We start from the raw sequence: 13,320 nt of genomic DNA, 5'->3' as shown, positions 1-13,320 counted from the left end.
TGACGCCTAAATTCTTCATTAGCAATGCAATATACCACCTTTAATGTTTTCTCAGGTTTCCAGTTTCAGGTTATGTGAATTATAGTTTAGAGGGAGGAAGAAGGTTAAACAAAGAATTACTATGGATATTTAATATTTTGGAACAATTTGCTTTTGCCATAAATAATTATAATATTAATAATTGTGAAATTAATAAAGAAAAGTAGGATTTTCGGATATTTCATTCATCAATTGTTAGAATTAGAAGGCAATGAGAAGTTTGCCGGCATTTTTATGTACCTCTTTGTAAATAGATAAAAATATTCCTTTTCTTGTTATATTCTAGCCAGGTTTTGTTTATATAAAGATAAGGCTAAGCCCCTCTGTCCATGGCTACTACTAGAAAATTATGGAAAACAAGAAAATTTGCCCAGCTTATTTTCATAACTACATTTTCCATTATGTTAATACTTGCAATTTACAGTATGAAGGAAAAACATCAGACCAAGTATGTGTTGAAAGAAAAAACAGAAGAATATGCAGAATACCGCCATGGAAAAAATGAAAAAAAATCTTCAACATTAAATTTTGATACATCTAATTATGTTAAAATAATTGGTATCAATGATGACATTGATAAAGTGAGTTTTAAGGGTAAGAGTGTCATCGGTTTTTGAAATTTAGTGTGCGTCCTATTTCCTTGATTTTCTAATTATATTTTATACCGTTTTCAGACAAAGCTGAGGATTTCTCAGCCAGTGCTTTCCGAGGGTTGAAGATAGTTCACTTGGATTTAAAAGGAGCCCCTCCTAAATCTACATACTACGCTGATTTCTTTCCTTTTATAAGAAAACTTGGGGCATCTGGAGTGCTAATTGAATATGAAGACATGTTCCCTTATTCATCCATTGATGCAGCTGCTCATAATGCTTATACCAGAGATGAAATCGACAGTATCATGAAGTTAGCCAATGAAAGTTCTCTTGAGGTAATACCATTAATACAAACATTTGGACATCTAGAGTTTCTGTTAAAATTGGAGAAATACAAACATCTACGAGAAAATAGTAAATACCCTCAGGTATGTATGTAGTATTTTTACTTAAATATTTTACATTGATAAAGCTAATAATAATTTTGAATATATATTGTTATATTCTTTATTGATTATATCAATCTAAACAAATTTATTTATCACTAATTCTTATTTTTCAAAATTTTTATTGATGTCTGTTAAACAATTTAATGAATTAAGCGTTGTTTTTCTTAACACAAACCAAATACATTATGATATAACTGGTTGTTTTTTGGAAATAAACTACTCATATGGAGGTAAGTAGTTTGGCTTAAACAGGAGTTTATAGAACCTGTTAATGTGTTTAGTATTTATTGAGGTAAAATGTACTTATAAATAAATAGGAAATATAACAATTCAAGATGTATTGATATTACCAAGATAAATATTTATTTTCATTTTACTTGGTATTACTATTTTTATATATTTCAGTAACAATCCTACAATACCTCCAGTAGTAATGAATTAGTATTCCAATTAGAATTAAGTTATGTTGAATGGCTTCCTATTTATTTTCATCGAGCAGTCATACTCTATTCAACATCCCAGTCCTTCTCATCTCTCTACCTTTGTTTGACAAGATGGTTGCTGAAATGTTTGCATAAAATGAGATCATTGGAGAATCTGACTCTCCTTTATCTAATGCAAATGAGAAACTGACTGTATCTTCAATCAGTTAGGATTTGTTTGAGCTACCAATGTGACAAATTTCTTTTTAGCTAAAGGAAATTTTACTACTTTGGTAGTTTGCAAAAGTTGTATCTTGTACTATACATACCTGTTATAGACTGAATAGGAAGGTCAGCAAATAGCCACAGGTTATGTAGAGGCGATCCTGGTAAGTGATCATATTATGTCTTTTCATGTAGTTAAGTCCGAATATTGCAAGGATGTACTTTCGCCCTGAATCACTTCATCATCCACTGATCCTTTTGTTAATTACAAGTTTCCTTCTCGTTTTTTCTAATTTTTCAGCATTAATTTAACTTTTCCTTATCAGTAATGTAACTGATATGCATGCCCATAGACACCTAGCTTTCACTGCTTAAGTTAATAGGGAGAGATATTCATTTATAAATGTGTACTTCTCAATCTCCATGTGTGCTATCTATAAAATCATAGTTCATACGTACCACCATTTAGAAAAAAGGTATCTTTCTTAATTGAACTGAACATTAAAATAAAACTACTTTTTTAAATAAGAAATTTAGGTCAAAGAATTTCTTTACATTAATTAAAAATTGATTTTATTAGCAATAAATGAGTTTTGGCTAAATCATCATTTTTAATTTCAGAAAAAGCTTAATTATTGTTGAATCATTAAAAACATTTAAACTTCCCATCTGATGAAATAATAATAGTTGAATCAAGAATAATTGTCATGATTTTCATTTATCTTAAGATAGGACTAGTTAAGATGATCTTGGATCATTTGAAACAAAAGAAGCTTCTGCTACTAAGCACTTGCTACTACGATATTCATTTATTCCATTGTTGATACGATCAACCTTTTGTTCCTTTTCCTGCCCTTATCTGTCCTGTCCATTGACTACTATTTATTCATATTTCTTTATTTGGATGCTCCTGTTGTTTGCCTTAGCTATTGATAGATCAGCCTTCATGGGTTGGCTAAAAAATATTCAACATTTTTAGCTAATCTAAATCTATCTAAACTCAATTTTTTTAAAATTTACTTGGATATGAAATACTGAAAAAAAAACAGATTACTGTACTGTTAAATATAAACATTTATTTATATTGATAGTTTTTAATGACTTTTTTGTAATGCATATTTCTCCTCTTAATCAATGTTTCTCGTTTATATTAATTGTAGTTACAATAAGAGTTATTAATAACACTATATAGCAATATTAATCTAGATACATATTTCCAAATTTAAATTGTTTTAGTACATGTTTTTATCTATAATATACTTTTGTATTGATATTAATCGGAGAACCATTTAATTTTCCAGCGATAAATATTTTTTTGTAATAAATTTAAAATATTTTAATTATTTATTAAAATTTAATACATATATTTATATTATTAAGTATATATTTGACCTCATGATGTATCTTACAGGCAATATGTCCTTCAAAAAATGAAACACTTCAAATTTTGTTTTCTCTAATCGATGAAATCCTCGATGCTCATAAAAATATAAAGTATATTCATATTGGATGTGATGAAGTTTATCAAATTGGCCAGTGTAATGATTGTAAGGAAAAGCTCTATCAAAATAAGTGGAATAATAAGCATTTAATGCTCAACCACATTACAACGCTAGCTAAGTAAATAATTATTTTTTATAGTAAAAATGATTTTGAAAAATACGCATCTTTTTATGTGTGTTGTTTACCTTCTAAAAAATGTAATTATTACTTTGTTGAATATTATTATTAATTATTATTTATATTACCTTACCATTCTCTTTAAATCTGTATATTACTTATAAATTCATTTGTGTGTCTTATGCTTTCTTTCACGAAATTTCAGATATATAAATAAAAAAACTGGAGGAAATATCAAACCCCTTATTTGGGATGATGAGCTAAGATTGATTCCCCTTAATGAACTACAGCAGTGGGAAATCGGTAATTTGGTGGAGCCTGTGATTTGGAAGTACACAGCTGATGTTGAGAACTATCTTGTTGATGAATTATGGCAAAAGTAAGTGCATTTATTATTCTATATTTGTTTTACGTTCTCAGTAGAAATGTTATACTCATTGATAAAACATAGTGGTTTTATCATTGTTGTTCTCGCCATCCACAGTTTAAATATCTCAAAAGCTGCTGAAGCCTTTTAGACTAATCTTTAGGTATAAGTAAAGATTAATTCTGTGTCATCATTAATGAAAATTATCAAATCTTTGAGAATCTTTTCTTAAGGATTTTTGTTTGATATGATATAAGGCAATCCACAGCGATGGTGACGTTTTTCTATGCATACTGACTGACCTCTCAGGAACATTCATGATATCATTATATCTTTACTAGAATATATTAGTTGATATCACAGCAAACGTTAATATAAAAAAATATATTTGATAACAGTAAGTGACATTAATTGATTTAATAAAGATGTAAATAAATCAAATTAGTTATATACATTCATTATATTTGTTTTCTTAAGTTAATTAAATATTACCGGAATGGGAGGACTATTATCGTTTAGCAAAGCTGCCAAATGATATGGTAATCCAGTGTCTATCAAATGCCTGCATTCTCTGAGTATGTGTTTAACAACTAGTAACACGTTTCACTGTCTACATGTTGGTCTGGATTTTCTCATAAGTATTCTTGGGTTAGTTGAGTGTGTCCTATTCGTAATCTAGTCAGTACTACATCTTGCCGCCTGCAGCTTTAAATTGATGTCTTCGATGGAAGTACTGAACTTCTAATTTCTTTTCTATTGTGTTGGTCCAAGTTGCTTGTCAGTTATTTAATATTTGTATTATCATCAGAAGATAAAGGTCATTGTAGGGACAATCAAAGCAGTCAGATGGTGGGATCTATGATGCAGCTTAAGGGTTTAGCTAGGAAATATATCCCTTCTCGCTTGTGATGGTAACTAAATTACATTAATGAAGAACTAGCTATCAGGTCTAAAATAGATAAATTCAGTTGCCTTTTATTTAGGTATACATCCTCAGATATAACTTTAATCCTCAATAATTTTAAAAATTTTCATTTTAATAACATTACCTAAGCCCTTAAATCTTTTTTAATGTTATTATTATTGATATCAATTTTCTTTATTTATTTAATTTTCATCATTGACATATTTCAGGTACAGTGTAATTTTCAAAGCAGTATGGTTTGCTTCTGCCTTTAAAGGAGCCAGATATCCCAATTCATACACTACGTATAGCAGTAAGTTAAAATATTACAATTCTATTATTTATTTATTTTTATTTGATAAATTAAATTTAATTTTTTTTTTTCAACAGATTATTACTTTGAAAATCACAAATCCTGGATGAATTTATTATATAAATATTCAGAAAAAATATTCTTCCGTGGTGGTATACTCACAGGCTGGCAAAGATATGATCATTTTGCCGTTCTTTGCGAACTTCTACCTGTTTCAATACCATCACTAGCATTAAATTTGATCTACCTATCAACAGATATTAAAAGTAAGCTAATATTTAAATAATGTAAGAAACTGTTTAAGATTTTTGTTCAAAAGATTTTATTTCTATTTGTTATGTTTACATTATAAATTATTCGTAATAACCATTTTAATAAACTTATTTATTATGATGAACAACTTCTTTAAAAATACAGACACGTTCTAAAATAAGACAATTCCTGAAAAAAGAAGTCTGGTCAATTCAGCATTTATCATATCACACAGCATAACTTGATATCTAGTATTCTTAATGTGAGCCTTTCCATGTTAAGCAGAAACATTTTATTATTAGGAAAACACTTTCTTTGAAGGAAAAAGAGTTGTTAACTCCTCAAATAGCTCAATGATTAAACATGAGGCAAAGTGACATTGAAAGGTGATGTAAATAATTTTTTATTTCTGATTCAGTTAAAGATTTTTTTTATGGTCTGCCATCATACAGATACCAACCTGAACGAAATTCTCTGCTCTATGCTAACCTTTTCTTTGGACCCTCCCTTTGAATATAGCTTGAAGGCAACACCTTCATCAGACAAGATGCCATGAACCTTTGTTATAGCCTGATTGGGAGATTATTAGTTCTCTGATGAAATACAACCGGATGAGAATTTTGAGGATCTCAGGGCCCTGTTTCATAATAAAGTACTTACTAATACCATTAATCTTGTAAGCGGAGAAGATGGTCAGGGGTTGCAGTCAGCAAAAATACACCACAAAAAAACAAAAAATTATTTATTCGTGGGCCTGTTTCATAATAACGTACAAACTAATACAATTAATCTTGTAAGTGGAGAAGATGGTCAGGAGCAGTAACTTTTGTTAATCCGCAAGAATCAACTAGTTTTGAAAAAAAAAAATCAATTTCTCATCTCTAAAGTCATATTTTAAAAATAATTTTAAGAATTGATTTTTTTTTTTTCAATTTGTGCCTTTTAGGAAGAGATATTTGATTTAAACAATATTTTGGAACAAGTATTTGATCTACTTTATGTTATTTAACTCCTTTAATTGCTACTTTTTAACCTTTAGTGAAACGAGGGGAGATGCAAAACTCTTTTTGAAATGTGTAGAATGATAGTATAACTCAGAAATGAATTTTACCTCTGTTGAGCTGAAATTGCCAACTCAGTTTGTAAACTATTAAAATTGATAGATTAAATAATTTTGTTGGTGATATAATTTCAATCTTTTATTATTTCTTTCAGCTTTAATTGAACTCTCAGTTAAAACTCAAAGAGTATGTGGTTGCGATGCTAACCCAGTAATGGCTACAGCACCTCACGGGTCTTGTACTTTCCCTGGTGCCTGCCTCTACATTGCGGTGACACGTCTACCACAAATTGGTTTTGCTCTCCAAAGGGAAAAAGATCGTTCTCACTATAAAGGTTGGATGTCAAACTATAACATGAAATTTTCATTTTCTAATCCATCTCATGTAAGTATTATAACTGAATTATTTTTCTATCAAAATAGGGTGATAAGCAAGTTAAAAATTAATATTTCTTAGTGTTAATTGTATGACTGGCAAATCAGGATTCAAGCATACTTAGTTATTGACGTAAAATTTGTTTTTGGGAAGGAAATACTAAAACATCTAGACTTATACTGCAGGTGCTCAGATATCAAAGACAATGGTATTTGATGAAACTTGTTTTGCACTTCTATAAAGTTCTGTAAGAATAAATCATATAACTGTACCCTTTTCTCTTTAAGGAGGGTTAGGTGTCACACTTGGATGCTGTGTTTTAAACTATCTTCTGGGTTAGGGGTTCATCACCATTTGTATATGTTTAAACTGGTTTTGATATAAACTTTTGCCAGATATTTAGTTAAAATGACTTCTTTTCTTTTTCTTATGTTTTTATTTTTTTTCAGATTGAATTTGCTACTAACAATTTTTTGAGTATTTATGCCGAATTAAATGACATTGAAAGGGACATCCGTCAGTGTATGGACAATATCTATGACAATTCAACTGTTGAAGAATGGGTTTTCACCTATGTTAGTCCCATTAAGGAAGAACTTCGAATTGCGATTGACTCAAGAAATAAAATTCTATCAAAGGATGCTTGGCCAAAAAGACCATTTTTTTAATTTTTCTTTTTTCTCTTAAAGTTAGGCAGTTATGTGATGTGATGCTCATGTAAGGGAAGAAATGAAATCTTTTGATGTTAATTGAATCCTAGATTATTTCATGTTTTTTCCCCAAGTGAAACATGATTAAAAAAATTGTAGGTGTATTTTGAAGTGAAATTATAAAACAATTGAATTTTAAATGAGAGGTATTTTTTTAAGAATGCTTTTATTTAAAAAAAAATATTTATAGCAATTGAATGTAACAATGTTTATTTAGAAAATTATCCTTTCTATGCTGTTTTATTAAAACAGCATCTATGGCAGTATTCAGCAGACTGTTCGATGGGCAATGGTTTCAAGACTGATCTTAAATTGTAGAGATAAGATGATGGATATAGATTTAAGCAAATACTTATGTAGCTATTTATTATTTTAAGTAGTTTTCATTAATTTTATTTTTTAAATATCTTTATTTTAATTTTGGATTGAACCTCGTTGTATAAATGTTGATTTAAGATCTGTGTTATTTAATTGGCTAAAGTATGCTAAAGTTCTGTAGCCAAGCATGCTAAAATGACACTCCAGGGTCCTGTTTCATAATAAAGTACCAAGAAATACTGTTGGTTTTGTAGTTTGTACTCGGTAGAATTTAACTGACTTATAAAATGCTCTCTTATCCTCTTCGCTTTTTAATTTAAATAGTTTAACTAATATTCATCTTTATTACGAAAAAAAGTATTACTGATTATACTTTCTAGTATGTATACTTGTATGAATTTACTAATTATATATATAATTATATATGATAAAGCATGTAGTGAATCGAGTTGACCTAGGGCCTGTTTCATAATGAAAGCTGATAGTATTTATTAGTCCGTAAATAAAATAAAATAGAACTACAATCTAATATAGTGTATGAAATCCACTGTGAAGAAAACTGCGGGAACTCAGAAGAGTATCTAAAAAGAAGGGTTATCAACGCAAATATAGTTGTACCTCTATAACTAAAAACCCCAACAAACCTAACAAAACAGCTCTCACTATCCACTTTAGACAAACAGGAATTAAATTTAAATTTGATGCACCAAAAATCATACATCTGGAAATTAACTACTTCAAGCAAAATTTTAAAGAAATGATCACTATAGAAAAACAGAAGAATCAAGACATAAATAAAAACTCAGATGTACAAAATTTTAATTCAACTTATTCTAACCTAATAAATACATAAAGACACAAATAGAAACAGACAAAATATCAACAACAGACTGACTACCTACCCTGGTCCATGTGAGGAAACCTAAACACATCTTACTTTCATTTCAAAACCATTTCAGTCCTTCCCCAAATCTGAACATGGTAGCATCATAATGTAGAACAGATTTGTGACAATTATTTGAAGAGAGTGTGTGTTTTAAAAAACTGTGTTTTTCTCATTGTAGGGCATGACTATGCAAACAATAAAGTTGCGAAACGCTGCCAAAAGATGTATTATTACAAAGTTCTATTATAGATTGATCCTCAAGACCCACAAAAAAATTTTTAAAAATGTATATATATATATATATACATATATAGTTGAGTTGACATGGGGCCTATTTCATAATGAAAGCTGATAGTATTAGTCCATAAATACAAGTATACATACTAGAAAGTATAACCACTAATACTTTTTTTCCTAATGAAGAAGGATATTAATTATATTATTAAAATCAAAAAGTAATCAATTTCAGTAACAACTACTTTATATTCTTAAATAAGCAACTCATAATTATTTTTACACGATTGAATTGGCCTTATTCGAGATCTGATTTATTTTTATTAAATTATACTATTATAAAATTAGTATTATGGAACTTTATTTCTTATCAGCATTTCTATAGTAAGGTTTTCTCTAACTTCAATAAAGTATTTATCGTTTAATATATATTTAATTTCAGAAAAATCAGCATTAATACTGTACTATAAGAAGTTACCAACTTATTTATTTTGTTTTCATTATTGTTACGTTTATAATATATATTTATTAATAAGACTATGCATTCTTCCATGGCATATTGAACAGGATTAATTTGTTTCATTTGAGAAACATATTTGTTGACTATCTTTAAACTTTTGTTTTAAATTTTATATTTATGACTTCAAATATGAAACAGAATATTTTGGTTTAGTGTGGTAGACTGTGTTATAAATTATATTGATCTCAATTGTAAATCCTCCCATTCCTTGGTATTTTATAAAACATCTGAAGATAGTTAGAGAAATAAGGTAGTATATTCTAATAATATCTGCTTTAAAGTAATTTTGAAAAATATGTTGTTTTTCAAGATAGATGACGTAGTATAGTTCTCACATGTCCACTAAAGGCATGTGAACTTATGGTCTACACTTTAGAACATATGAACTTACCCGTGCGTAAACATGAAACCTTCTTAGATAAAGAATTATTTGAGAAATAAGTTTGTACTGTCGCATTATCATTTTTCTTACCCGTTATTTGTTCAGGTTTTACTTGTCACCATAACATTTAAAGTATTCTACTACATAAATAATGCGCTTTTTCCATTCCAAAGAAGGTCCCAATAAATGAAATACATGCGATAAATGTTTCTCAAGAGAAATCAGTATTTTTTCTGTTTGAAAAATGTGTTTTGACTTGAGTAATCACTGTGATTTATATAATGCTTTCAGTGTGTTTTACATTTTGTAGGACAACGCTTTCTAGATATGTATCCTTTGTGTGTGCTAATAAATTTAGTAGAATATTTATTTGGTAAGAAAAATAATTAGATATATAACTTATTCCTTTCATGTGTGATTTAAATGTATTTGTGTATTTAAATAAATAATAAAAGAGAAGAGAAACTATTAGTTTCTTGCTTGTATTTAAGTGTTTTTATGAATTTATTAGTCAACAGTTGAATAAAAAAAGTAGGGCCATCCTTAAATTGTTATATTATGGATAAATGCAGTTTTATATAAATCTCAAAATAAATATTATATTCTTATTATCTTATATTATTTTTGAATTGTAGAAAAAAATTTAAGTTTCAAGTCAATTGATGAAACTTTTTTTAAATTAATAATTAGTCAAATATAACCAATAATTTATTTTGAATTTAAATTTATTAATAAACCATTTTAAAAACCTCTATCATTAGCACTAATCGGATTAAAGAGGAATGAAAAAAAAATATTTTCCTTGTTTAAAATCATTTTAACACCAATTATAAAAGTATAAATTATAATCTTTTCTATAAAATAGTATTCTTCTTAAAAGCCCCTATTAAACACAGTGTTAAACGGTATTAAAAAAAATCATGGATGAGAATGATTTTGAACTAATTACAACATTAAATTATATAACTGCATTTATAATAAACTTTTGTTGTTCAAAATGAACTGGGGAAAATATAAGTCCAAAGAATAAAATAAGAGTACTAAATAAGATAATAATAAAGCTAAGTAAAAATTTTAAGACAGATATAAATATTACTATGTACAAAAGATGTGACAAAACCAAGATTTAGATTTTTAATAATCCGCGTTCTATTATGCTTTGAAAATTTTTACATTTTTGATATTTTTATGATTATCTATTACTTATCACATTATGTGTATCTAGTTAGTGGCATTGAGATATTCAATTTGGTGTGATAATAAAAATTATTTAGGGTAATTTATTCATGAAATATATTAACTATGAAAAGAAACAAAATTAATATTTAGTATTAAAAGAATTTTAACTTATTTTAGATTTAACATTCTTAGATTTCAACTAGGACAGGAAATACGGGTTTATCCTACAGGATGCTTCAATTTTATTATGGTATAGGGAGTCCTCATACTTTCGTCAGGCTCCCTTCCTTGTGAAGTGACTCGAGTTGAATTAGACTTAAATTGAGGCCTGCTCGTGAAAAATGGGTATATTTGTGAGTATACACAAAAAATTATATAAAAGATATATTTTGTAGCCTACAGTTTATCTATAAAGTCGTTTATATAATTTGGACTCAATTTTAATAGCTTTATTTTCCATTAGAATTGACCTTTTATCAGCTTCATTCGATAAAAAAAATTTTCTTTTCTATCGATGTAATTTTAAATTAATTTTGAAATAAAATGTTTTTTCGTAAACCTTGGTTAACAACGTAAATACAAAACAACTTGAAATAAGAGAATGTAAAACGGAGACTGTCTGTATCACAATTATAGATTTCATTATCAGGCAATGCTGTCTTATATTGGATATTATAAAGTAAGTTAATTTTCATTAATTTTTTTTAACTATAAAATTAAAATTTTTCAACTATAATACTTACTTTATCAATTAAATTAAACATTTTCCAACATAATCAATCATATCTTATATAAATCCAAATAAGATATTGTAATTAATCAAATATTCTTTTTGATAATTTATAAGGGTTATTCTTTCTTCCTTTGAGACCTCTGGTTACCTCTAGGAGACATTTACTGTATACTGAGAAAACAGTGCTCAATTAGTTCATAAAAAAAAAAAAAATTTAAATTTGTTTTGTTTGATTTAGCTTACATCAATTTCAGTTCTATCTTATTTTAAATTTTTTCAGATATCCATAATTTTTAAAAGTAAATTCTCATAATATTAGATAAAGATTTAACATCAGATACCTCTTCAATCAAAACGAAATTACATTTAATGTCCAGCATTGTGTTTGTTATCCTTTTGCACTCGAGAGCTCCGCTATGGAGACAATACAAATAATTTTCAGTCCACAACATGAGGGCAAAGATAAATCGTAAAAACTATTGTGTATAAGATGTTTCGTTTATATTGACACAACTCGTGGATATACACTGGTAATATAAATGAAAAAACTTCGAATGCAAAGGGTTAATATATATATTATTGGATATATATATTTTATTTTTTTTATCATTTCGCTTATTATTTTTATATCACTCTTTTAGTCTTGTAGAAAGAATAGTTTCTACATAACATTTTATTTATAACTAATAACACTGCACTTAGTGATTCTTAATTGTTTTGTAAACTGTTGCTATAAAGATATTTCTTTAAAATCCAAGGTTTGATTGATATATGTAGGTATTATAAACCTAAATTAATTTAAATAATATTACTTCTAATATTAGTAATCATAGATTGTTGTAATTTAAATTTTAATGTATTTATGACATTTGATGTTATCAAGTCAGAACCAATTATAATGTAAACATTTTTGTTTAATAAATTAAACTATAACAATCTCTTATTCACTATTTAATAAATGGAATTTTTCCTATATATATATATATATTTTTTATGTACACTCCTTCCAATACCATATCATATCTCAAATAAATAAAAATCATTCTGTCATTGTTTAGGTACTTCATAATCATTTGATATCGCCCAATTTGAACATATCATTTCTTTTGGATTGTTTAAAATAATTAATGATCATCTATTTTGATTGAATGAATTCTCTTCTCTTGAATTCAATATTGGTTTATTTCAAATGTAGAAATCTGTTTTTATTTAATGTTCTATTAAATTCTATAATTCAGAGATATAAGCTAATTGTATTTTAGACTTATTTATATTTTTTATCTAAAAAAAATTAACTAACATTTAGTAAAGAGGGATAAAATGATATAAATAGGACTAGAACACCAGAAAAGTTTATATGGGGAGTATGTTGGACGAATCAAAATCTGAAATGTTCCTGGGGGAAGCTAAGAACAAAGTAAATATAGCACACCCAAGGTGGGACTGAAGGAGCTAAGAGTAACATGGGTAACTAGGTTTGAAGGAGTAAAGAACAACATGAGTAACTACAACTTATAGTTCATTTCAACATGGCAGACATCAAGTTTGTTATGTATGCTCAGATAGTGATAATACAACCAACCATCAGCCAAACCCTGATAGTATAATAGCAAATGTCAGCTTACATGATGTTAGAAACTGCAACAACTATCACTATGACTGCCATAGTAGAACCAAGGCTTAAGGAACAACTCAAGTGATTGGTCCAACATAAATTTCTAAAGCAACAGTCCCAGGC

At 27.7% G+C, this 13,320-nt stretch overlaps 1 protein-coding gene across 2 annotated transcripts; it reads left to right on the top strand.

Moving 5' to 3' along the window:
* The first annotated feature begins 315 nt into the window (after positions 1-315).
* Positions 316-10,141, top strand: LOC106677505 (hexosaminidase D). 2 transcript variants are annotated; one of them, XM_067050074.1, is made up of 8 exons: positions 316-620; positions 714-1,060; positions 3,140-3,348; positions 3,554-3,727; positions 4,850-4,932; positions 5,010-5,198; positions 6,400-6,629; positions 7,070-10,141. In XM_067050074.1, exons 2-8 carry the CDS (start codon positions 869-871, stop codon positions 7,286-7,288), a joined length of 1,296 nt encoding a protein of 431 aa, XP_066906175.1. In that variant the 5' UTR covers positions 316-620; positions 714-868; the 3' UTR covers positions 7,289-10,141. The 2 variants fall into 2 exon arrangements, with proteins under 2 accessions (XP_066906175.1, XP_014270971.1); XM_014415485.3 differs by having other exon boundaries at positions 316-633.
* The last annotated feature ends 3,179 nt before the right edge of the window (positions 10,142-13,320 follow it).

This window comes from Halyomorpha halys, unplaced genomic scaffold, assembly GCF_000696795.3.
Source record: "Halyomorpha halys isolate HHAL.00 unplaced genomic scaffold, Hhal_1.1 Scaffold100.1, whole genome shotgun sequence".
NCBI lineage: Eukaryota > Metazoa > Arthropoda > Insecta > Hemiptera > Pentatomidae > Halyomorpha > Halyomorpha halys.
Note: the sequence above shows the minus strand (reverse complement) of the source record. Positions and strands in the feature narration are given on the sequence as shown.